The 27,266-nt window shown below is 38.1% G+C and overlaps 1 protein-coding gene across 1 annotated transcript; it reads left to right on the forward strand.

Annotated features, from left to right (window-relative positions):
• The first annotated feature begins 15,218 nt into the window (after window positions 1-15,218).
• Window positions 15,219-27,066, forward strand: LOC136149322 (guanylate-binding protein 1-like). The gene is made up of 11 exons (XM_065909516.1): window positions 15,219-15,377; window positions 17,467-17,666; window positions 18,795-18,922; window positions 19,790-19,899; window positions 20,167-20,363; window positions 20,967-21,209; window positions 22,051-22,331; window positions 22,981-23,193; window positions 23,752-23,854; window positions 24,097-24,290; window positions 25,413-27,066. The coding sequence occupies exons 2-11, from the start codon at window positions 17,477-17,479 to the stop codon at window positions 25,527-25,529; spliced, it is 1,776 nt and encodes a 591-aa protein (XP_065765588.1). The 5' UTR covers window positions 15,219-15,377; window positions 17,467-17,476; the 3' UTR covers window positions 25,530-27,066.
• The last annotated feature ends 200 nt before the right edge of the window (window positions 27,067-27,266 follow it).

The following is a 27,266-nucleotide window of genomic DNA, read 5'->3' on the forward strand; positions in this document are numbered from 1 at the left end:
AAAAGAAACAAAAGAGACCATAGCAAAAATCAACAACACTAAAATCTGGTTCTTCAAGAAGATAAATAAAATAGACAAACTATTAGCCAGACTCATCAAGAAACAAAGGGAGAAAAATCAAATCAACAAAATTAGAAATGAAAATGGAGAAATCACAGCAGACAACACAGGAATACAAAGGATCATAAGAGACTATTATCAGCAACTATATGCCAATAAAATGGACAACTTGGAAGAAATGGACAAATTCATAGAAAAGTATAACTTTCCAAAACTGAACCAGGCAGAAATAGAAAATCTTAACAGACACATCTCAAGCACAGAAATCGAAACCATAATTGGAAATCTTCCAACAAACAAAAGCCCAGCACCAGATGGCTTCACAGCAGAATTCTACCAAAAATTTAGAGAAGAAGGAACACCTATCCTACTCAAACTCTTCCAGAAAATTGCAGAGGAAGGTAAACTTCCAAACTCATTCTATGAGGCCACTATCACCTTAATACCAAAACCAGACAAAGATGCCACACACAAAAAAAGAAAATTACAGGCCAATATCACTGATGAACATAGATGCAAAAATCCTTAACAAAATTCTAGCAACCAGAATCCAACAACATAATTAAAAAGATCATGCATCATGACCAAGTGGGCTTTATGCCAGGGATGCAAGGATTCTTCAATATTCACAGACCAATCAATGTGGTACACCACATTAACCAATTTAAAGATAAAAACCATATGATTATCTTAATAGATGCAGAGAAACCCTTTGACAAAATCCAACATCCATTTATGATTAAAAAAAAAAAAAAAACCCTTCAGAAAGCATGTATAGAAGGAACATACCTCAACATAATAAAAGCCACATATGACAAACCCACAGCAAACATTATCCTCAATGGTGAAAAACTGAAAGCATTTCCTCTAAAGTCAGGAACAAGACAAGGGTGCCCACTCTCATGACTACTATTCAACATAGTTTTGGAAGTTTTAGCCACAGCAATCAGAGCAGAAAAAGAAATAAAAGGAATCCAGATAGGAAAAGAAGAAGTGAAACTCTCGCTGTTTGCAGATGACATGATCCTCTACGTAGAAAACCCTAAAGACTCCACCAGAAAATTATTAGAGCTAATAATACAGTACAGTTGCAAGATATAAAATTAACACACAAAAATCCCTTGAATTCCTACACACTAACAATGAGAAAACAGAAAGAGAAATTAAGGAACAATTCCATTCACCATTGCAACAAAAAGAATAAAATACTTAAAAAGAAGTCTACCTAAAGAAACAAAAGACCTATATATAGAAAACTATAAAACACCAATGAAAGAAATCAAAGATGACACAAATAGATGGAGAAATATACCATGTTCATGGATCAGAAGAATCAACATAGTGAAAATAAGTATACTACGCAAAGCAATCTATAGATTCAATGCATCCCTATCAAACTACCAACGGTATTTTTCAGAGAATTAGAAGAAAAAACTTCACAATTTGTATGGAATTACAAAAAACCTCGAATAGTCAAAGCAATCTTGGGAAAGAAAAATGGTACTGGAGTAATCAACCTGCCTGACTTCAGGCTTTATTACAAAGCAACAGTCATCAAGACAGTATGGTACTGGCACAAAGACAGAAACATAGATCAAAGGAACAAAATAGAAAGCCCAGAGATAAATCCACACACCTATGGACACTTTATCTTTGACAAAGGAGGCAAGAATATACAATGGAGAAAAAACAATCTCTTTAACAAGTGGTGCTGGGAAAACTGGTCAACTACTTGGAAAAGAATAAACTAGAACACTTTCTAACACCATACACAAAAATAAACTCAAAATGGGTTAAAGATCTAAATGTAAGACCAGAAACTATAAAACTCCCAGAGGAAAACATAGGAAAAACACTGTCCGACATAAATCATAGCAGGATTCTCTATGACCCACCTCCCAAAGTAATGGAAATAAAAGCAAAAATAAACAAATGGGACCTAATGAAACTTAAAAGTTTTTCTACAATGAAGGAAACTATAAGCAAGGTGAAAAGACAGCCTTCAGAATTGGAGAAAATAATAGTAAATGAAGCAACTGACAAAGAATTAAACTCAAAAATATACAAGCAACACTTGCAGCTCAATTCCAGAAAAATAAATGACCCAATCAAAAAATAGGCCAAAGAACTAAACAGACATTTCTCCAAAGAAGACACAGATGGCTAACAAACACATGAAAAGATGTTCAACATCACTCATTATCAGAGAAATGCAAATCAAAACCACAATGAGGTACTATCTCATGCCAGTCAGAATGGCTGCTATCAAAAAGTCTACAAGCAATAAATGCTGGAGAGGGTGTGAAGAAAAAGGAACCCTCTTACACTATTGGTGGGAATGCAAACTAGTACAGCCACTATGGAGAACAGTGTGGAGATTTCTTAAAAAACTGGAAATAGAACTGCCATAAGATCCAGCAATCCCACTGCTGGCCATACACACTGAGGAAACCAGAATTGAAAGAAACACATGTACCCAATGTTCATTGCAGCACTGTTTACAAAAGCTAGGACATGAAAACAACCTAGATGTCCATCAGCAGATGAAAGGATAAGAAAGCTGTGGTACATATACACGATGGAATATTACTCAGCTATTAAAAAGAATAGATTTGAATCAGTTCTAATGAGGTGGCTGAAACTGGAGCCTATTATACAGAGTGAAGTAAGTGAGAAAGAAAAACACCAGTACAGTACATTAACGCATATATATGGAATTTAGAAAGATGGTAACGATGACCCTGTATACGAGACAGCAAAAGAGACACAGAAGTAAAGAACAGACTGTTGGACTCTGTGGAAGAAGGAGAGGGTGGGGTGATTTGAGAGAATAGCATTGAAACATGTATATTATCATATGTGAAATAGATCGCCAGTCCAGGTTTGATGCATGAGACATGGTGCTCAGGGCTTGTGCACTGGGATGATCCAGAGGGATGGGATGGGGAGGGAGGTGGGAGGAAGGATCAGGATGGGGAACACATGTACACCATGGCTAATTCATGTGAATGTATGGCAAAAGCTGCCACAATATTGTAAAGTAATTAGCCTCCAATTAAAATATCAAAAAAAAAAAGATGAGATACCAAGGAAAAAGTTCATTTCTTGGAGAATAAAATGCAAAAAAAAAAAAAAAATGGTGAGAATAAAATGTAGCATACCCTTCTGGAGAGGACTTTGTCCACATCTAGCAAAACCATGTGCTCTTACCTTTTGAACCCACAATCTCACATCCAGTAATCTATCCTGAAAAAATAGCAACAAAAATATGAAAAGAAAAAAATATGAGAAGGTTTGTAGGTTTGTTCATTTCAGCATTGATTGTAATTGCAAAATATTGAAAGCAATCTAAATGGCCATACATAGAAAAGTGGTTAAACTCTGGCATATTACACAAGAACCAGTTTGAAGAAGCTCTAAATGAACAAACATAGAACACACTGAGCAAAAAAAAAAAAAAAAAAAAAAAAAAAATAGTGATAATATGGCATCACCAACTCAATGGACATGAGTTTGAGAAAAACTCCAGGAGATGGTGAAGAACTGGGAAGCATGGCATGTTGCAGTCCACAGGGTCACAAAGAATAGGACACAACTTAGCAACTGAACAACAAGAGAATTTAATAAGTCACAAAAATTGAATTAAGACAGCAAATTAAAAGGCCAGGGCACAATTTTTCCCATGATCCTCATTGTCCAAGCTCTGTGCACAGAAGAACCAGTGTTTGTAGGAATGCGCTATATAACACATTTAGATGACCTTGGATTCAGATCACACTGTGGATCCCAGATGGAAACCAGCAAGGGAAGAGAAGTTCACAACATACAATGAGTGACAGCAGATAGTCCAGGTTTCCCAGAACCTAAGGGGGTTAAACCTGCAAGAAATTAAGGATCCAACAGGAAGAGATATTACTTTCATTTCAACAGACAATCCAAATTTTATACATATAAAATACTGTCTCAAGAAACATGCTCTGTCCCTTATTCATCACATATCTTTATAAGCTAAACTCCATATGTTATAGGATTAATGCAACTTCTATTAACCTATATACTTTTATCTGACTCCCAAGAAGAAAAAGCATGCATTCATAAGCAGAATTTGTGAGAAGGCTGAGATGAGAACTCTACATTCCTATTCACTAACATGTAGCACTTCCTTTTCTTATTTCTGTTCATGTGAAGAGGAGGAAATTGAAATGGAGAAGCTATCACCATAGGTATCAACCACCACTGAGCTGTCACCTGAGTTAAGTTCTGAAAAAGATTCCCAGTAGCAGAGTAGAGAGGACTGAGTCTTGAAACATAGTTTCTGAATCCATAATAAGACCTTGAACGCCCAGAGAAGTAGGGAGGATTTGTTTGACAGCAAAATTATTTATGTTTGAATGATGCCCATATGATGCATAAAATGAACAGAATGAGAAAGCAAAGGATATATGATGGGGTCTTGAGAACATGAACATCTCAGGGGTGAGCAGAGGCAGGATGTGACATGGAGGAAATGAGAGAAGTGGTCAGAAAAGTTTCTAGGAGTTCCAAGACAACGTGATGTCTCAATAATTCAATAAATACGTGTGGAATACCTACACGTACTATGCATTGTTCTAAGTGCTCAGTGTCCAGAAGAGAACAAAACCCTTCCCCATGCAGCTCTAGTCTAGGGTCAGGCGGGTGATTAACAAAACAAAAAAGTCAAAATCCATATGTGTGTTAGATGATGATAAGTGGTTCTGAGAAAAATAAGCAACAAATAAAATTATCAGGAATTGGGATAGAGATTGTTGTGCATTAAGTTATAGTGTATTCTAAGAAAGAGTCAAGATGAAGCTGATCAGCAACCTTGATGAGGACAAGTTTAGTGAGATGAAGAGGGAACAGGATGCAGGTTGGATAGAGGAGTGACTGGGAAAAATATAAAGAATGTAGTGTGTCTCCACACGGAAGTGAAAGACCTGCATCATGTATAGGGAAAGATATGTATCCAGGATTAATTTCTTTAACTGAAACAAAAAGACAGTTTTTGTCTATAGGTTGAGAAGAAGAGAGCAGATAATGAAGATGACTGAGGATCTCCCAGGTGAGACAAGAGTCCTGCATCTGAGGGAGGATAATTTCATCAAAAAAGCAAAATGTCTATCTGAGGAGGCCATACAAATAGCTGTGAAAAAAAAAAGAGAGAGAGAGAAGCAAAAAGCAAAGGAGAAAAGGAAAGATGAACCTGTTTGAATGCAGAGTTCCAAAGAATAGCAAGGGGAGATAAGAAAGCCTTTCTCAGTGATCAGTGCAAAGAAATAGAGGAAAACAATAGAATGGGAAAGATTAGAGATCTCTTCAAGAAAACTAGAGATACCAAGGGAACATTTCAGGCAAAGATGGGCACAATAAAGGACAGAAACGGCATGGATGTAACAGAAGCAGAAGATATTAGGAAGAGGTGGCAAGAATACACAGAAAAACTATACAAAAAAGATCTTCATGACCCAGATAATCATGATGGTGTGATCACTCACCTATAGCCAAATATACTGGAATGCAAAGTCAAGTGGGCCTTAGGAAGCATCACTATGAACAAAGCCAGTGGAGGTGATGGAATTCCAGTTGAGCTATTTCAAATCCTGAAAGATGATGCTGTGAAAGTGTTGTACTCAGTATGTCAGCAAATTTGGAAAATTCAGCAGTGGCCACAGGACTGGAAAAGGTCAGTTTTCATTCCAATCCCAAAGAAAGTCAATGCCAAAGAATGCTCAAAACTACCACACAATTGCACTCATCTCACATTGCATTCATCTCACACGCTACTCCTGGCGTAGAAAATGGCAACCCACTTCAGTATCCTTGCCTGGAGAATCTTGTTGACAGAGGAGCCTGGTGGACTACAGTCCATGGGGTTGCAAAGAGTCAGGCATGACTGAGCAACTGAACACACACATACACACACGCTAGTAAAGTATGCTCAAAATTCTCCAAGCCAGGCTTCAACAGTACATGAAGCATGAACTTCCAGATGTTCAAGCTGGATTTAGAAAAGGCCCAGGAAGCAGAGATCAAATTGCCAACATCTGCTGGATCATCAAAAAAGCAGAGAATTTCAGAAAAACATCTGCTTCACTGACTATGCCAAAGCTTTTGACTGCATAGATCACAACAAACTGTGGAAAATTCTTCAAGAGATAGGAAAACCAGACCACCTGATCTGCCTCTTGAGAAATCTGTATGCAGGTCAGGAAGAAATAGTTAGAACTGGATATGGAACAATAGACTGATTCCAAATGGGGAAAGGATTATGTCAAGGCTGTATATTGTCACCCTGCTTATTTAACTTATATACAGAATACATCATGAGAAACACTGGGCTGGATGGAGCACAAACTGGAATCAAAATTGCCGGGAGAAATATCAATAACCTCAGATACGCAGATGACACCATCCTTATGGCAGAAAACAAAGAAGAACTAAAGAGTCTCTTGATGAAAGTGAAAGGGGAGAGTGAAAAAGTTGGCTTAAAACTCAACATTCAGAAAACTAAGATCATGACATATGATCCCATTACTTCATGACAAATAGATGGGGAAACAGTGACAGACTTTATTTTGGGGGCACTCCAAAATCACTGCAGATGGTGACTGCAGCCATGAAATTAAAAGATACTTGCTCCTTGGAAGAAAAGTTATGACCAACCTAGACAGCATATTAAAAAGCAGAGAAATTATTTTGCTGACAAAGGTCCATCTAATCAAAGTTATGGTTTTCCCTGTAGTCATGTATGGATGTGAGAGTTGAACTCTAAAGAAAGATGAGCGCCAAAGAAATTATGCTTTTGAACTGTGGTGTTGGAGAAGACTCTTGAGAGTCCCTTGGACAGCAAGGAGATCCAACCAGTCCATCCTAAAGGAAATCAGTCCTGAATATTCATTGGAAGGACTGATCCTGAAGCTGAAACTCCAGTACTTTGGCCACCTGATGTGAAGAACTCACTCTTTTGAAAAGACCCTGATGCTGGGAAAGATTGAAGGTGGGAGGAGAAGGAGACGAGAGAGGATGAGATGGTTGGATGGCATCACCGACTCAGTGGACACAAGTTTGAGTAAACTCAGGGAGTTGGTGATGGACAGGGAAGCCTGGTGTGCTGTAGTCGATGGGGACACAAACAGTTGGATGTGACTGAGCGACTGAATTGAACTGAACTGATTTTTACCTCAATGAGTGGGACATTTCATGACATCAGGAGACAGAAAGCAAAGAACTTGATGCTCTTTTAAGAGAATGCTATGCAGCATTCACATGTTCCCACACCTCTTCCAGTCTTTTGCCTAAGGTGGGGTAACTTTTGTTGTTGTTCAGTCGTTCAGTTGTGTCCGACTCTTTATGACCCCATGGACTGCAGCACGCCTGCATTCCCTTTCCATCACCAACTCCTGGAGCCTACTCAAACTAATGTCTATTGCGTTGGTGATTCCATCCAACCATGTCAACCTCTGTTGTCCCCTTCTCCTCCTGACTTCAATCTTTCCCAGCATCAGGGTCTTTCCTAATGAGTCAGCTCTTTGCATCAGGTGGCCAAAGTTTGGAGCTTCAGCCTCAGCATCAGTCCTTCCAATGAATATTCAGAATTGTTTTCCTTTAGGATTGACTTGTTTGATGGCTTTGCAGTCCAAGGGACTCTCAAGAGTCTTCTCCAACATCACAGTTCAAAGGCATCAATTCTTCAGTACTCAGCCTTCTTTATGGTCCAACTCTCACATCCGTACATGACTACTGGAAAAACCACAGCTTTGACTATATGGATCTTTGTTGGCAAAGTAATGTCTCTGCTTTTAATATGCTGTCTAGGTTTGTCATGGCTTTAGACAGTCATTCAGGCCATCCTGGAGCCCATGTCAGAGGAGCTCTCTTGTCCAAAGGTGCCCCATGGAAAGGTCTGTGTATATTTATAAAACTAAGATTTTATAGTTCAAAATAATCACTATCACTTAGAGGCTTATTCTTCCATGTTTTCCCCTGGGATGAATGCAGATTTGGGGGACCAGGATTTGTATATTTTGGGCATTCACTTTCAGTGATTCATAAATAAAGACTCAAACTGAATCATGTCACTGTACAGTACAAATTAACACTGTAAATCAACTATACTTCAGTTTCTTAGTTTTAAAAAATAAAAAAATTAAAAAGTGAATATTTAAAATTTTGAAATCTGTCAAATCATCAGACATTTTCCTCTCAACTTTGGGTTTTTCTTCTATTAGGGTACTTCTAATAATCATTGAATGTTAGTGTAAGCAATAATTCTGGAGAAATTAAAAATATAGGAATGCAAGGCACTCCTCTGTGTTGAACTAGTGAACTAGAATTACACGATCCAATTACTCTTTTACTACATCTGTTGTCTTCTGGAAGGATGCAGGTAGGAACCATGTCATGGAATCTCTGATTCCATGCACTTTGGATCATCAGCCACTTTGCCCAGAATATTCTGAGTGGATGACAAGACATTAAAAGTGTTAATTCCATTTTCAGCAGTATCTTGGTATGAAGTTGACTCTTTGACAATGCCATAATACAAACTAGCATGTAAATATTAGAGATTCACTTTTTGTAAAGCTGTCAAAAATAGATTCTTAAAATGACAGATGAATCAAGAAAGACTTTGACCTATGGCTGACTCATATTGATGTTTGGCAGAAACCTACAAAATTTCTATAAAACAATTATCCTTCAATTAAGAAATAAATAATGTAATAAAAAAATCTTGACATGGAGGAAATTCAGGAAACAAATTTCTAATTTTAAATGTTAAATATACCCATTTCCTTTGGCATGTAATGACATGCAACCCATAGCATTTTTTATGGAAAATTTGTCTTTTAATATGAGTTAATATCCTCTCCTTCATAATTTGAAGTATTAAAATATATTCTTCTTTTAAGATTTCATGGTGAAATTAGAGGATCAGTTTTTTAAACAGTCCGTATTTTGGGGTATTCAAGTTGGGACATGGTATGGCTTTCCTGCAACACACGGGGGTATGTTTTACTGGGATCTATAATCCAAGGGTGGAGAAGGCAATGGCACCCCACTCCAGTACTCTTGCCTGGAGAATCCCATGGACGGAGGAGCCTGGTAGGCTGCAGTCCATGGGGTCGCGAAGAGTCGGACATGACTGAGCAACTTCACTTTCACTTTTCACTTTTATGCATTGGAGAAGGAAATGGCAACCCACTCCAGTGTTCTTACCTGGAGAATCCCAGGGATGGGATCGCACAGAGTCAGACATGACTGAAGTGACTTAGCAGCAATAATCCAAGGGAGTAGAAGGGGAATAAGCAAATATACAGAGGTGTGATTCTAAGATCAGCCCGAATCCACTGTAGCCATGTAGCAGCTCGTGGAAAAAGAGTTTGAAAGATGTGTTGGGACCTGAGTCATGGGCTTCAATACACATAGAATATTGAAGGTTATTATTAGGCTTGCCCAGAGCTGTGCTAGAGGACTGTCTCTCTGATGGCAGGAGGAGAGAATAAAGTGGATACTGGAGATAGAGATCAAAAGGGTATTGCTATGGGTTAGAAAGCATGATTGATATAGTTCTTAACACTCAAGGCTTATGTGAAATGGTCATTCAGGGATTCAATTTTCTTTCAGTTTGACGTTCTGTACCCACTAAGATACATTGCTTACCTACAAGGTCAGAACTTGACTACTGCAAAATCTGTAATTCAGACAATAAGAAGGGAAACACAGGCTGGCAGAGTATAGGCTCAGCATTCTACAACTCCCCTCCATAGAGACACACATGTGCTTCTGCTCATATTTCACTTTCAAACTTAATCATTATCTCCAGACTCAGCTGTAAAGTGCTGGAAAAATATAATCTCTGCTATTTTTCCACCAGATCACTTGTAGAACAAAATCACACAATATTTAGAGCTGAAAGGTATACAACAATGCATGTGTGTGCTCAGTCGGTCAGTTGTGTCCAACTCTTGGCAACCCCATGGACTGTAGTCCACTAGGCTCCTCTGTCCATGGAATTTTCCAGGAAGAATGTTGGAGTAGTGTGCCATTTCCTCCTCCAGGGAATCTTCCCAACCCAGGGATCAAACCCATGTCTCTCGAGTCTCCTGTGTTGACAGGCAGATTCCTTACCACTAGCACCACCTGGGAAGCCCCATATATGAGCATGGTCACTATTAAAAAATAGGAAATAACAAATATTGATTACCACATGAAGAAATTGGAGCTCTTGTGCATTGTGAGTGGAAATGAAAAATTATGCAGCTCCTATGGAAAACTGTACAGTGAGTCCTCAAACAAAGTAGAGTTACCATATGAGCCTGAAATTCCACTACTGGGTACATGTCCACAAGAATTAAAAGCAGTATCTCAAAGAGTATTATTCACATTGAGCATTTTTCTCAAGAGGTGGAAATAAACCATATGCCCATATCAACAGATGAATGGATAAAAAATTGCTGTAGATACACACAAGGAAAACATTAGCTTTAAAAAAGAAAAATCTTGCCACATGCTATAACATGGGTTGACCATGAAACCACAATTTTAATTAAAATAGGCAAGCTACAAAAGCAAGCAATACTTTCTGATTCCACTCACATGAAGTATGTAAGGTAGTCCAAACTCATATAAAGAGAAGGCGGGATGGTGGTTGTAAAGGGCTAGGGTTAGAGGGTAATGGGAAGTTGTTCAGTAGGTATAGAGTTTGGTTTTGCAGGAAAAATAAGCTCTGGAGATCATTTCCACAATGATGTGAATATAATCAACATTTAAATATACTTAATTTGTACACTTAAAATAGTGTAATATTGGTTACTTGCTTTTTAATTACAAATAAGCAGGATGAATAATAAGGCAAATTCAAATTTGAATTTGAAAAGAATTATAGAAAACTACCCACTAATACTGAAAGACTTAAAAAGGGTTTTAAATAAAGTAGCAATTCATACTCAAATATGAAAACAATTAACTAAAAATAGTATCTAAAAGTCATTTGTATTTTCCTGTTATGTGTGACATAATCCTAATCATGGAGGAATTTCACAAAGTGATCCTAATTTTCACTAAGAATTTGTGGGTAAGAGGAACCAAAACATGTATTCAAAAGAATTCACTAAATTATTGAAACAACATACAAATGATAGTTATTTGAAATGTTGTACTGAGTTTACCAAGATGAACAGACAGGACAGAATAGATGGTCGAGAAATAAAGTTAAATATTAATAAGAACTGTCAGGCTGTTGTTAAAAATACTTAAAATTCAATCTATTTCCTATAACTAACATAAAAATAAATTCCTCATGGGGTAAAGCTTTCAATGTTCTAATCTGAGATCTTGAGACTACTATGTGGATAATAGTGCTCCTCCCTCCTATCCTTTCTATTCCTTTCCTTTTATTATTTGAGTACAAGTCAATCTCACCCACTAGATTAAGCTGTATTTAGGGCTATGGCTACATCTAATTGACCTTTACATACCCCACTGCACCTAGCACAGTTGCACACAAGTACATATGTTTCCTGTACATACACATATATTGCAGATTGTTTTCTCATGTGATGCCCTGACTCCTTTGTATATGAGACTTACTGCCTCCAGATGAATAACACCCCTGGGACTGAGTACCCTAGAACAGGCCACATGAAGTTTTTCACATGTCAAGCAATCTAATATAAAAACATTGCAAACCTAAAATTCAGAGTCTCTTTTATGGAAACTAAAATATGGACAGCATTTGAAAACATTAAGCATTTATACACATACAAAGTTTTAATGCAATAATACTAACCTGTAAATTAACTTGATCTGTGGATATTTTTAGAATAATGTAAATGTTCTAGAGACTGCAACTCCAAGTACACAGGAAAGTGAGGAATTACAGCTTCCTCCTAGCCAGGATTTAGAAAAAAATGTCCCCAGGAAATATTTCAAGCAGCTTGAGAGACACACGCACACACACAAAAAAAAACCAAACACAAAACTGCACATGACTCATTGTACTAATCAGGAAGGAGCTGGTTTCCTAACATCTAGTCCATTTCTGAGAAACTAAGCTTGCTTTCGCTTTTGACTGGCATGTGTTCAATAGAACAGTTGCAAGCTGTCCTTAATTGACAGAAGAAAGTGCTGTCTAGTAAGAAAAAGTAGAGGAGAGTCAGAGACTTTTTACTTTATAACATGACTAATGGGAATGTCACAGTTAGTATAGTAAGGCCACAGCATCACAGTATTTCAGTGCACTTTTGCAAATACAGAGCCATAGCGGGCAAAAGGGTGAAGGGGATTGAGCTACAAAGCTCCAGTTATATAATGCATAAACCACAGTAATGTAATATACTGAATAAGCTATATGGTTAATGATATTTTAATAACTTTGTATGGGGACTGATGGTTACAGATTTATTGTGATGATCATTCCATAATGTAGCATATGTCAAGTCATTATGTAGTACACTTAACACTAATGTAATATTGTATATCAACTATATTTCAATCAAAAAGCTATTTTATAAAATGTAAGAAAAATATATCAGCATTCAGTTCAGTTGAGTCGGTTAGTTGTGTCCGACTCTTTGTGACCCCATGGACTGCAGCTCGCCTGGCCTCCCTGTCCATCACCAACTCCCTGAGTTTACTCAAACTCATGTCCAGTGAGTCAGTGATGCCATCCAACCATCTCATCTTCTGTCATCCCCTTCTCTTCCCGCCTTCAATCTTTTCCAGCATCAGGGTCTTTTCCAGTGAGTCAGTTCTTCACATCAGGTGGCCAAAGTACTGGAGTTTCAGCTTCAGGATCAGTCCTTCCAATGAATATTCAGGACTGATTTCCTTTAGGATGGACTGGTTGGATCTCCTTGCTATCCAAGGGACTCTCAAGAGTCTTCTTCAACACCACAGTTCAAAAGCATCAATTCTTTGCTGCTCAGTTTTCTTTCGAGTCCAACTCTCACATACATACGTGACTACTGGAAAAACCGTAGCCTTGACTAGACGGACCCTTGTCGGCAAAGTAATGTCTCTGCTTTTTAATATGCTGTCTAGGTGGGTCATAACTTTTCTTCCAAGGAGCAAGCATCATTTAAATTCATGGCTGCAGTCACCATCTGCAGTGATTTTGAAGCCCAAAAAAGTAAAGTCTGTCACTGTGTCCACTGTTTCCCCATCTATTTGCAATGAAGTGATGGCATAGTCAATAAAGCAGAAGTAGATTTACATATACATAAAATATAAAATATATAATTTTAAAGTGTAAGTAAATTAACAAATTAAATGCTTTACATAAGTATTTTAATATTTCTTCTACACTTCAAGTTGGTAAATGGTGGTGTTACCCTCATAGTTGAAGTTGTTTTATACTTACTCCCATATAATACTCATTGAGCTTATACTCAGTCAAACTGTGTTTTAATTGCTGGACATATATCAGTTGACACAAGAAGTCAATGCTTTTCTGAACTTGAATTTCAGGTAGTCATAGGGAAAAGTAAAAAAGCAAACAAACAAAAACAAAACAAAAAAAACCCCAGGATGATAGGATGGAGATTAGCGATCACGGAAGACCTCAATGAGAAGGTACTATTTAGCTGAGACCAGTAGAAAAAGAAGAAACCAATCTTGCCAAGACCTGGCATAAGACAGGCCCACATGCAGCAAATTGTTATACACAGATTGCTAAGACAAGAAGAACCTGAGTGTGTTCCAACAACTGAAAGTACACATGTTAGTCACTCAGTTGTGTCTGACTCTTTGTGACTCCATGAACTGTAGCTACCAGGCTCCTCTGTCCATGGGATTCTCCAGGCAAGAATACTAGAATGGGTAGCCATTCACTTCTCCAGGGGATCTTCCAGACCCAGGGATCAAACCCAGGTCTCCCACGTTGCAGGCAGTTTACTTACCATCTGAGCCACCAGCGAAGCCCTTCCAGCAAATGGAAGACCCAGACAAATCATATTTTTCAAAGCAAGTTGAAGTACTTCTTACCCAGAGACATTTTAAAAGATACTAGCAAGGAAGAAAAGAAAATAATAAAACAAAATAAAATAATTAAAACAAATAATTCTATTTGTTAAATTTCAGACACTGGCTTCCAGATGGGGAGAAACACCAATGTACCGTGAGATTAGAAGAACTTATAAATATTTCCCTTCCTCCTTGAATATCTCCCTTCCTCCTCACTTTCCTTTTCCCTCCTTCAGAAGCCCTGTTGAGGAGGAGAAAAAGAAGAGTTTAAGGGCAAACACAGTTTCAAATTCACATCCCACCTCTACGACGTGCTTAGTGAATTTGACCAGGCATATTATTTACCCTCCCTCAAGGCTTCCTGTTTTCTCACTGTAAGATGGAGACAAGACCACTTGTTTTGCATGATTATACTCAGGATTGAATTAGACTTGTAACATGTGTGCTCCTTAGAGCAATAAATGTTGTGAAGTAATTAGCCTCCAACTAATAAAAAAAAAAATTAAAAAAAAAAAAGAAATAAAGCTGCTATTTCTGCTGCTATTCACTGAACAGACAAGGAAAGGCAGTACATAGAAGAGGTTAAATAGGAGGGTTTGGAAACAAGAATGATTCGGTTCAGATTATTTACAGTACTGTAATATGAGACAAGACATTAAATCTTTCTGTGTCTCAGTTTCTATAAAATGGTGGGGAAATGTCTGTTATGAGATATCAATATTTAACCCATGTGGAGCTGTTGGCACAGAGCATGGAACCTGTGTGCAACACATGCAACTCCTTTCTGCCTGGGTAGTTGGTATTAAGTTCCACAGGCTGTGTATTCATAAATGTATAAGATGTGTCTTTTTCCTCACTTATGGCATGCATAAATGAGGAGCCAGTTCCACTGTGTGTCCATTATTTAAGGAAATTAAACCTAAAAATTGATATGCTTCCTCTTCTAGGTTTCCTAAACTGATCCCCAATTCTGAGACACATTCCATTATACTTAAGTATCTAATAGACACTTTTCCAAATAGTAAATGATCTCTAAGACGTCTTTCAAAGAAATTAATGTGAAGGTTCTAGTTGAGAAATTGTGTCAAACCCATCTTCCCTCCTACTGGGACAGCTTTCAAAAATTCCTTTTATGGTTATTGACTCACTGCTTTGCTCTCAGTGCTTTCAGTTTCATATTACTCTAAAGCTGTTAAAAAGTGGCTTGACTTCTGTCTGGTAGCTAAAGCAAAGCAAGCAAGACCTAGGATACGAGTGGGTGAAACAGAAGTCCAAAATCTAGTGAGAGACAGAGAAGTTGTAGAACCACTCCAACTAAGCTGAGAAGAAAACAGGTAAGAACTCTATTTTTTCCTCAGAGCATCTTTCTCTCGAGTGCTAAAGGAGCCCTGCTCTGGGAGAAGGAGACCATGATAAGATTAGTGCAGGGGTGGGAAGGGGTCTGCAAGGTTTCGTTAGTTTTCTAAAAAATGATCAGCATTGTATGATGCAGGGAACACAAAGTTGGTGCTCTGTGAGGATCTAGAGGGTTGGGATGGGGAACTAAGTGGGAGGATAACTTGGCAGGGGGGGATATGTATACTTAATGGCTGATTCATGCTTATGTATGGCAGAAACCATCACAATATTCTAGAGTAATTTTCCTCCAATTAAAAATAAAATAAAAATTTTAAAAAGTCATCAGCACCAAGACGGGCTGTAGCTCATCCTGCCATGACAAGGTCGGAGGACATCCTGGTGTTATCAGGTGGCAGCACGTCCTGGGTCATGACTGTGCCTGTGTGGAATTACTGGGCTAATCTAATAGCCTGAAACGAATTAGTATTGCCCTTCTCTTTGCTGATGTTGTCTGTGTTGAGTGGGGTACAGTTATATTACCAATGTCTTTATTATATTTGTTCAATACTGATTTGACTGCAGCTAAGAAACTGACAGGGTGACAAATATGTTATTTTCATGAGAAGGAAATAATACTAAATGAGATGTAGTGGTAATAGCCACCTGATGCTCTGAAGACAGAAAAAGCTGAAAATCAGAGTGAAAGATACAGATTCATGAAGACAGCATACTCTTCAGCCCTACTTGTGAAATTTGTTTCAAAGTGGACTTCTTACTTTAGAAATACCACAGATTTCACCACATTCAATTTCTTGGTGCCAACTCGAGGATGTCTTACGCCTTAGGAGCGGAATTCAAACTCACTACTTTACTAAAAAGCTTCCTCTTTAGAGACTACCGTGGCGCAGTGCTAAAGGCACCATCATTGTTTCCTCTGCCCTCTCTGGGTTCTCAAGGAGTTGTGATCTTGCCTTCTAGAAATTCTTCCTCTGACTTCCTTGACTTGGCACTAGCTCCATTTATCACTTACCCTCTGACAGCTCTCTCTCTCCTTTTCAGCTTCCCCTCCCTTTCTGCCTCCCCATCCCTCTCTCCTTACTTCCACCCCTCTTCTTTCTCTTCCTGCTTCAATTTCTTCTATAACATGGGGTAAAAGAACAAAACAGAAAACTTAGAATGGTATGGCTGGAAATACAGCTATTTTCTTTCAACAACTTTCTTCTCTAGCTGTCCTGATATGCTTCCTGATCTTTTAATCTTTATTTCATTGTCCTTTTTCCCTTACAAACATACACACATACATATATACAAACAATTTTCAACAACATGCAGTATTTGCAGTTGTAAGATTTACCCCCACATTGTTGTAGGCTATTTATTCTGAAGGTAGTAAATTTTAACTTTCAGATCCCTTGCTTCCACAAGCCCATACCAAGGTTTTGGAAGAGTCTTGAGCCACATGTTTCACAAGCCACATGTTTCACAGATTTTTTATAAAATTTGCTAAAGTAAGTTCCACTTCTAGAATAGCAGTGTGAGAAGTTCTGTGGACACTTACTCCAGTAGAAATAGGGATAACTAATGAGAAAAACATGCATTTCAAATCATTAGAAATTGTTCAGAGATACATATATCAAGCAATGAACATTTATTCATGAAATTCTTTATTCATAGTAAGAATTATTGAATAAATAAATACCAAATCTCTCATACATAGTAAGTACAACAAATCTCTCTGAATCCTATTCTGCTTTACATTTAATGTCTAGTATAAATTTTTAATTGAGGATCCAAAAGGAAAGATTTCCATGTAAACTAAATGGACGATTTTGTGCATGAGGGTAGCTGAATGCTGGCTGATAAGTCACTGTCATATCAATATTTTTAATGAACTACTCTGATTGTACTTCTGTAACTTTCTAAAAGGAGGCAGATCTTTCCCTCATCTCTCTCACTGTTGACATACAACTTTTGGCCATGTTGGGGGATTCTATGATTCCTCCTTCTGAATGCAAAATAACCTGATGAAAGCTCTTGATCTGTTTAGACTGGAAATTCTAATCCATCCCATCTCTTCCCTTGCAGACAAGGCAACATGGGCTCAGAGATCCACATGCCAGGCCCAGAGTGCCTCATTAAGAACGCTAATGGGCGACTGCTGGTTAATCCAAAAGCCCTGGAGATCCTGTCTGCCATCAGGGAGCCTGTTGTGGTGGTGGCTATCGTGGGCCTCTACCGCACGGGCAAGTCCTACCTGATGAACAAGCTGGCTGGGAAGAACAAGGGTGAGTGACACGGGCAGAGCCCAGGCAAGTCCCTTCTGTCCATCCACACCCCCAGCATGCAGAACAGTGATGTGAGGAGAGGAAGTGAGAGACCTGGGAGGAATATTGAAAGCTAACTTTCAGTCCACAGTTATGTCCATATTGTCACTATGACCTGAAAGAATCAGGTTTTGCTTTGTACATCTCTAATGACTAGGAATGTTGAGCATGTTTTCATATGTTCATTGATCACTTGAATAATTTCTTTGGAGAAACATATTCAAGTTCTCTGCTCATTCTTTTTTGTGGGATGATCTTTAATTTGCTTATTTGTGTTACATTGTAGGACTTCTTTATATATTCTGGATATCAATCCCTTATCAGATTCATAACAAGCAAATATTTTCTCCCATTCTGAGTTACGTACCTAAATCTGTAAAAAGTATCCTTTGATACACAAAAGTTTTAATTTTGATCAAGTTCAACTTATGTATTTTTATTTTGCTATTTATGTTTTGGGTATCATATCCAAGAAATCATTGGTAAATCCAAAATTGTGAAGTTCTTTTGTGTGTTTCAGCTCTAACATGTAGGTCTTTAAGGGCTTCCCTGGTGGCTCAGAGGGTAAAGCGTCTGCCTGTAATGTGGGAGACCTGGGTTCGATCCCTGGGTCAGGAAGATTCCCTGGGGAAGGCAATGGCAACCCACTCCAGTACTCTTGCCTGGAAAATCTGGTGGGTTACAGTTCATGAGGTCACAAAGAGTCGGACACTACTGAACGACTTCAGTTTCACTTTCATTTTCTTGTAGATCTTTGGTTCATTTTGGTTAATTTTTGTGTAAGGGATGATTTCTGTCTTTCACCATTCAGTATAATGTTGTCTCTATCTTTTTTAAATTGTTATTTGTTATTGTTATTTACTATGTTAAGATCATTTCTTTTTATTTCTAGCTTGTTGATTGCTTTTATCATGAAAGGTATTTAATCTTTTCTTGTATTCAATACTCTAATTGCCCTGTTTCTCTGATTGTAAGATTAATACTTGTGGTGGTTTCAGTTCTCCTAAACTTGACCTTGTTAACCCATCCCCACTCCCAGAGCCACCTGATGTTAGGACCCCATTCTCTCTTTCCCCATGCCCCCTGCAGGCTTCTCTCTGGGCTCTACCGTGCAGTCACACACGAAGGGAATCTGGATGTGGTGTGTGCCTCATCCCAAGAGGCCGAACCGCGCTCTAGTTCTGCTTGATACGGAGGGCCTGGGGGATGTGGAGAAGGTAAGGAATGAGGTTACAATCTGGACTAAGCCCTCGTGCCTGAATGTCCTCTACACTTTTCATTTTCCTTTAAATAAGACCTTCGTTTAACCACGTTTTTTCATTTCTGTCTATATGCTATGAAACCAAGCTAGGAACCAGGGGTTAGGAAAATATTCATAAAGCAGAATCCTAGAAGAAGAGCATAGTGGTCAGTAGACAGTATCCTAATTAATAAAAAGCTATAAGCTAAGCAAGTTAACACAGATGCAAAAAGGGAGTACAGATAAACTCAAAGTGATGAATTTTATCCTGCAAAGAACTTTAGTTAAGAATTTAGTTTCTGAAGTGCCATACTCATGGATTTAAAGTCTATCAGTACCTCAATGACTTTAGCAAGTTATTCTAATCTATAAAACAGATGTAATAGATATACACTTGCCTCTGATATTGTATGGAATATTTAAAAGATAAGAAGTGGAAAGTGTTAAGTGAACAACAATTGTTTAATGAGATAAATACAAGTATATTGCCCCCATATTAAGACAATTTTTCTGTAAAAATAAAGAGAAAAAATTAAATTTGAATTATATTTAAGCCCTTAGAATGTCCACCTGCAATGACTATTTGTTTTGCAACTACCTGCCAATGATCATAAGAGTTCAGTGAGAATCAGGGTAAACCAAAAACACTAATTACAAAACTATTCAAATTTCAAGTCCTATTAACAGTCATTTTTGCTGGAATTTAGCTGCTCTTACAGGTCATTTGTCTTTAAAAAAAAAAAACAAAAAACTCTAATTAAATGAGTATCCTTTTACTACTGCTGATCAGGAAAGTGCCATAAGAATGAAACACAATCCTGGTAAAATATGTTCTGATTTTCAGGGTGACAACCAGAATGACTCCTGGATCTTTGCCCTAGCAATACTCTTGAGCAGCACTTTTGTGTACAATAGTATGGGAACTATCAACCAGCAGGCCATGGACCAACTGCAGTATCCTTTTGGGATCCAAACCACATCAAAGTCAGAGGGGAGACCAAAATTTTAAAAATAGCTGACTATGAATCCTGGTGAAACAAACACAAGAAATATAAAAAAGAATTCAATGGCAAGGGGAAAATCCTATAACCTACTGAAGAATTGATACTTGGGATACTTGGGTTAAGAACAAAGGAGAAACAAAGGTTTTGTATGTGGAACTAATATAGGATTGGGGGGGTACTCTTCATTCATGCCAGTTTTCCTTATTTTGCTACTCAGCTATGTGACGGAACTGACAGATAAAATCAGGGCAAGATCCTCACCTGATGTGGATGGGGTTGAGGATTCAGCTGACTTTGTGAGCTTCTTTCCAGACTTCGTATGGACACTGAGAGATTTCTCCCTCAACTTGGAAGCAGATGAACAGTCCATCACAGCCGACGAGTACCTGGAGAATTCACTCAAGCTTAAGAAAGGTAAAGGGGACTTAGAATTGGTAAACAGATGACAAAATACTAAAAACTATTGTTCCTTAGTTTTCTATCAACAGTTGTCTTCTGTTTATAGTTTCTATTTCTTCTCAAGGGGTGATTACTAAGAAGTAATGCTTGTTTACTATCTGAATTAATAGATTTGGTTTTAGATTACTTTTCTCCCTGTTCTAAGAATAAACTTCTTTTCCTTTCACCTTCACTGTGCTGTGATTAGATTGATATCTCCATGCTTAGGGCTTGTGATGCTGTAATTAGCCAAAGAATAGGAGTAGAATGGTCATTTATTTGAAGAAAAGAAATGCAAGCATGAACCATGCACAGTTCAGGGGTGATAATGGATTGCTACAGGCAAATATTGTCTAATCTAGCCTGCCAGTTGGTTTTCTAAATAAGATTTTATTGGAATAATGTCATACCCATTCATTTATAGTTTCTCTATGACTACTTTTAGGCTACAATAGGAGACTTGAGTACTCAGAAAAGAGATCATCTGGCTTGCAAAGTCTAAAATATTTATTGTTTGACCCTTCACAGGAAGTGTTTGCAAGACCCTACATTAGGCAAACTCCTTTTTTCTTCCTCCAGGTACCAGCCCAAAAGATAAAACTTTTAATCTGCCTCGACTCTGTATCCGAAAGTTCTTCCCAAAGAAGAAATGCTTCATCTTTGATCGGCCCACTCACCGGAAGAAATTGGCCCAGCTTGAGGAACTGTGTGACGATGAGCTGGACTCCGAATTTGTGCAACAAGCTGCGGTCTTCTGTTCCTACATCTTTAGTAATTCCAAAACTAAAACTCTCTCAGGAGGCATCAAGGTGGATGGACCTCGTGAGTCCTATTCCCAGTCTTCACTCTCACTGTTAAGACTAAAGGATGGTGTGATAACATCCATGTAACTTCAACTTTAAAAACTGCACATCTACTGCTATTATCGTGTTAAATTCTAGGTGGCACCAACACTTCTGATAGGTTTTATTAGTCAGACTTCATAGTTGAGAAAAGATACAAAAGGCAAAGAATAAAAGCTCTAAGAGCTGAAAATTGTCCTAGTAAACTGGTCCTGCCCTATCCAACATGGTTTTCACTAGACAAGTGTGCCTATCTAAATTAAATGTAGCTAATAAAAAATATAGAAATTTAACATTCTGATCACACAGCTATATCCCAAGGGCTCACACATCTGAGGCTAGTGGCTCCCACCCTGGACAGCACACACAGAACACTTAAATCATCACAGAAGGTTCTCCTGGAACAATTTTCTGCTAGAATAAACATAATGGAGGACTCATTTTTATTTGCTCCACAAATATTAATCAAATGTTTACCAGGACTGATGATACAGACATAAATGAGAGAGATATGGCTTCTGGCCTAACAGTGCCTGCTGCTAAAGTGAATGCGCTGAATGCATGCAGGACTTCGCTATCTAGAACAGAGGTTCTCAACCTTTGATATATTTATGCCACTTGAGGATCTTGCCAAAAAGGAGGGTCTAAGTCAGTCCAACTGGGATAGAGGCTGAGAGTCTGCATTTTTAGCAGATTTTCAGATGCTGCTGAGGCATTGATGCTGTAAGACAAATGGTTGGTAATAAACATTAGAATTACACAGAATAGAAAGTTTCCTCATCCCATCTAAAATAAACATCATCATTTGTTCTCTATTGTAGGCCTAGAGACCCTGGTGCAGACCTATGTCGATGCCATCAACAGTGGAGATCTGCCCTGCATGGAGAATGCAGTCCTGGCCTTGGCTGAGATTGAGAACTCTGCCGCAGTGAAAAAGGCCATCGCCCACTATGACCAGCAGATGGGCGAGAAGCTGCAGCTGCCCACGGAAACCCTGCAGGAACTGCTGGACCTGCACAGGGCCAGTGAGAAAGAGGCCATTGAAGTCTTCATGAAGAGTTCCTTCAAAGACATAGACCAATTGTTTCAAAAAGATTTAGCGGTAATTTTTTTCTCAAGTTTATACAAACTAGGTTCTTAGAAAGTAAAATAACAGAAGAAAATGAGATGGGTGCTTATTTTGAGAAAAGTAATTCTCACTAGATATTTAAGTGGTGAAAACCAATCTGCATTATCATAAGAAGAACCAATTTTATTATGATATATCTTATTATGCACTAAAACTTTTTTCTTTCATGAATAAGCAAATATTCTTTTCCCTATAGTTTCATTACATGCATATACAAGTAGCAGAGCTTCTAATCAAATTACATGCTCATTGTTATCAGACTCATTGGATATTTTGGCAATAAAGAAAATGTTAGTTTTAGTTATCACAAGCAGACTTATATTGAGCCACATTAATTTCATATGCAGTCACTGATCCAATGTGAAAAGCCAGAATTTATCTCCAAAGGTGTACCACATAGCTAGTAATCACTGCTCTGAAGGTCACCCCATGGTGAAAGGGCTTTAGTAGAAAGTCAGAATCTGGAGGAAGGATATGGTCCTGTTGAGTGCCTATAAGTCTGTCTAGGGGTCAGAGACCTTTTTTACTTTTATTTTTTTGAGATGCTTTTCCAGAAATTTCAACATCAAGTTAACATCTTTCACTCCTGTTTATTAACACTTCCTATTGTTTTGCATTAAAGGCCCAGCTAGACAAAAAACGAGATGACTTTTGTAATCAGAATCTTAAAGTATCATCAGATCGTTGCTCTGCTTTACTGAAGGATATTTTCAGTCCTCTAGAAGAAGATGTGAAACAGGGGATTTATTCAAAATCAGGGGGCTATCGCCTCTTCATTGAGAAGATGCAAGAGCTGAAGAAGAAGTATCTTCAGGAGCCCAGGAAGGGCATACAGGTAAGCAAGGTTGATATACTCTCATTCAATAAGCACTATAAGGAGCCTGTTACACCAGGTATAACCTATGTGCTCATCCAAGAGTCTGCACTCAGTTAACAACTGAGTTACAAACTGTATTACCAGATGTATCCAAAATTTCTAATAATGTCATCATTTATCTCTTTGCCTGTGGCTCCCCCCAGCCCCACACCTCCCTCTCTCCCAGTCTCCCTCTACCCATTTATTCAGATCCACTTTCTCCATGATGCCTTCCTTCTCCAACAAGCTCACGCCATATGGGACCACAGCACCCACAGCTCCAAAATCAGAGCCCTCAGTCTAAAAGAACAGAGGATCGCTATTTACATATATATCAACCTCTTATAAAGGATTCTGCTCAGGAGGGCACCTTGCTTGGCCAGTCTGGAGCATGTGCTCAGCCAAGTGACAGGGAATCTGATCACTAGGCACACCAGGGCCAAGAGGAGCAGTTCCTAGAGGGAAAGGTGGTGGGCAAACAGGAATGAGTGCTTATAGCCATTTCCTACTACTAACTGCATTTTGTCCGGGTCCCAGGCTGAGGAGATTCTTCAGGAATACTTGAAGTCCAAGGAGTCTGTGACTGATGCAATTCTACAGACAGACCAGACACTTTCAGAGAAGGAAAAGTTGATTGAAGGTGAGGAGCTAGTCAAGAGACTAGACAGCTCTGAAAGCTCTTAAAAGTTCAAACTAACTCCGCTGGGTGAACCTAGGAGCCTCAAACCACAGCAACATGAGAAAAGATGTCTCTTACTTGCTAAAGTCATTTCTGAGTAGAGCATATGAAGTCAGTAGCAACAGTGATAGGTAACTGTAGATGGAAGGAAGAAGCAACTTGGTCTCCACATACATTTTTCTTTTTCCTCTTCCTCCTGACAGTGGAACGTGTGAAAGCTGAATCTGCACAGGCTGCAGCAAAAATGCTGGAGGAAATGCAAATAAAGAACCAGCAGATGATGGAACAGAAAGAAAAGAGCTATCAGGAACATGTGAAACAACTGACTGAGAAGATGGAGAGGGATAGGGCCCAGTTACTGGAAGAGCAAGAGAGAACTCTTGCTCTCAAACTGCAGGTATTTAATTGCAACACCATGTGGCTCCTGTTATTCTGTTTTCCCGCCAATACTCCCTGTTCACAAACGTGGCACATGAGAATATGAAGAATATGAGAATATGAAGAGAATATGAAGCCCAGAAGAAAGACCTTGCTTGCTCACTTGTACTTTTCAATCCCTATTTGCCTGCCTGAACTGGCCCCTATAATATCTCGTTGTTGAAAGATTTTATTTGCAGCTATGTCATACCCAGTCCTTTTTCACTATATTGTCAATCAGTAATAGCTATTATCTGCCAGGCATTATTTTTTTTTAATGGTCTTATCCATATCTCTTACTTAGTACTGTACGAAGCAAGAACTGTTATGTCCCTATTGCTTTGGAAATTAAAGAGAGGTTCAGATAAGACTAAATAATTTTATTAGGTCACAATGCTTGGAAAGATACCTGAACTGTATTCACCACTTAGAGGAATCTATGATTTTTTTCCTGTCACACCTGGGATGAATTTTAGCTCTAAGGGATTCTTCATAAGTAGAAGGATTCCTTAACTCTTATACCACTGTATCCATCTGTTACTCCTACTTTTTTTCTGTTCCCTGCTTCTAGTATGTGTTAAGTTGGGAATTATGTGGAGAAATTCAGTATGGTCAAATCTGGTACCCTGATATTCCCTCACCTATATTTTGCTCCCACCGCCACCAAGTTGTGGAAGCTTAGATCAAATTTCCTGATCTAAGATTCAGACTGCATCAGATTTTGAAAATTCTTCTTTTATTTCTATATTATATGTGTATGTGTGTGTATTTAAAAATCAAAATGCATAGATTTGAAGTCAAACATTTCATTAAGATTGCCCACAAAGCTTGTATACAATTAATGGGAGAAAAAATTAGAAGGATAATTGAGATTCATCACCATATCAGGAGATATGAGTCAAAAATATTTCTTAACTCAAGAAGACTCAGGAAAAGTAATCACAGAGCTAGAAGGGTCAAGAGAAAGAATGATAAAAATTAATGATGGAGAAAATTTCAAGAAGACATTATTTTTTTAAAGTCTATGACATGTGGAAACCAGACAGAAGTTAGAGATTTTCTTAATGATACGTGTTATTCTGTCTCCATTTGTATTTTTTAGGAACAGTCCCGACTACTACAGGAAGGATTCCAAGAGGAGAACAAACGACTTCAAAATGAAATACAGAATCTCCAGAGGAAGATGGAAAAGCCAAGGAACCCATGTGTCATAAGCTAAAGAATTATAGAGCTTTCTGGGTAACTCTTATCAAAGGCATTACTCAAGAAGTTTAAAACTAAGAAAAGTGTCACCATATTTGATATTTAGGTTTTGCATTTTTATTTTATTTTATTTGGCTTTGCATTTTTATTACACTAAAATTTGCAAGGACATGCAGCACTATAATTGAAATCATGTGCATCTTCCTCACAATATTGTCAGCTGCATAACAAGATGCATTTTACCTCTCTGACAGCACAGGAGGCATCACAAATTAACACCACCAGGAGCTGCTTCTTCCAGAAGACCACTAGTTAGACAAGTGGGCACTGAGCAAAGTCTGAGGCCAAAGTCTTGGGACATAGTCGGTCATGACTTTGACCAAACACACAAGAGGTTCCAATATTAGGGTCAACCATTCTAGTTTCTTAGTGAAGATAGTGTATGGTGTCCCATTGTTTCCAGACTGCACAGTCTGTCAGCAGTGATGTGATTCCTGGGCCCGGGAATGGGCAATGCTTAGTGGTGAATTTCAAGCTAAAGTAAATCACCTTCCATAGTGATCTAGAATCTCTACAGAGTTTTCACAGGAAGATGGAAGAAGCCTTTAGTATGATTATAACTTGGATCATAAATAAGTGGGCTAGAGAAAGATAAACTTTTCCTTCTTGCTCAGTTCACTCAGGTTACAATTTAATGGGACTCTTTAGAACTTTAGGTGACACTAAACATAGTAACAAGATGACAACAATATATTGTGTATTTGTAGCAATTTATAACTTGCAAAGATGAACTTAAAATGATGACAGACAATGTGTTAGAAAACTGAGCTAAGTTGATTATTAGATTGTTCATAACCTTAAACTTTAGGCTATCTTTTCCCAATTCTTAAGAGTCATACTTGAAATCTTACTTATTTTTCCCCAAGAGAATATGGGTTGTTTTTTTACTTCTTTTGACCAGTAAAATAATGCTCTTGGTATTACTTAGGACTTTATCACAATTGTCAAAACTCCTAAGTATGTGGTTGAAGTTTCTTAAAGTGATGAAGAATTATTTCCAATCTGGAAATAAATTATACTTCACTGAACTTTACATTTTCTGATTTTTAAAATTATTTCACCAAGAAAATAATGTTTTACTTTATATAGCTATAAATTGGCCAACTTTATTGTAGAAGATGGGATAGTAACTATTCATGACTTTGTGAGTCATGTGGTCTCTGACTCAACTGCGCAACTCTGCCATAAAGCAGCCGTCGATGATACAGAAATGGATGGCATGGCTATGTTTCAAGAAAATACTGTTTTCAAAAACAGCTGGTACCCATGAGCCATAGTTTGCAGACCCTTGCTTTATGTGATAGAAATACTAGTCAAAATTCTATATACCTGCCTTATGTTTCTTGAATTTGTAAGGAACATATGAATTAGATTGCATATGTGAGCATTGTGAAAAGATCACGCAGGGCTTCAAAATATTACAGGATAAAGAGAAAAGCAGGGATGCAGCTAATGCCACTGAATCTACATTAATAAACCTGCTTGTTCTGGTTGTTTTGAGACTTTTACTCTACTGAATCCCCTTCACTCCCATCAGGATTGAGAATGCCTCCTTCCATAATTGGGCAAGTGCTAAGTAGTACTTCCTTACTCAAATTGCAACTTTATAGGAAACCACATGAGACCCAAAGCATATTAGATGCAGTATTTATGTAGATAATTCTTTGTACTCTCCAAGCTGCACTGCAACAAA

This window comes from Muntiacus reevesi, chromosome 1 (genome assembly GCF_963930625.1).
Source record: "Muntiacus reevesi chromosome 1, mMunRee1.1, whole genome shotgun sequence".
In the NCBI taxonomy this organism is placed as follows: Eukaryota; Metazoa; Chordata; class Mammalia; order Artiodactyla; family Cervidae; genus Muntiacus; species Muntiacus reevesi.

What these genes read in the sequence shown, in the direction of transcription:
- LOC136149322 (XM_065909516.1), top strand. Translation starts at nt 17,477, where the DNA reads ATGGGCTCAGAGATCCACATGCCAGGCCCAGAGTGCCTCATTAAGAAC. An exon ending in GCTGGCTGGGAAGAACAAGG is followed by an intron (nt 17,667 to 18,794) that starts GTGAGTGACACG and finishes TGCCCCCTGCAG; the next exon opens with GCTTCTCTCTGGGCTCTACC. An exon ending in CTCTTGCTCTCAAACTGCAG is followed by an intron (nt 24,291 to 25,412) that starts GTATTTAATTGC and finishes TGTATTTTTTAG; the next exon opens with GAACAGTCCCGACTACTACA.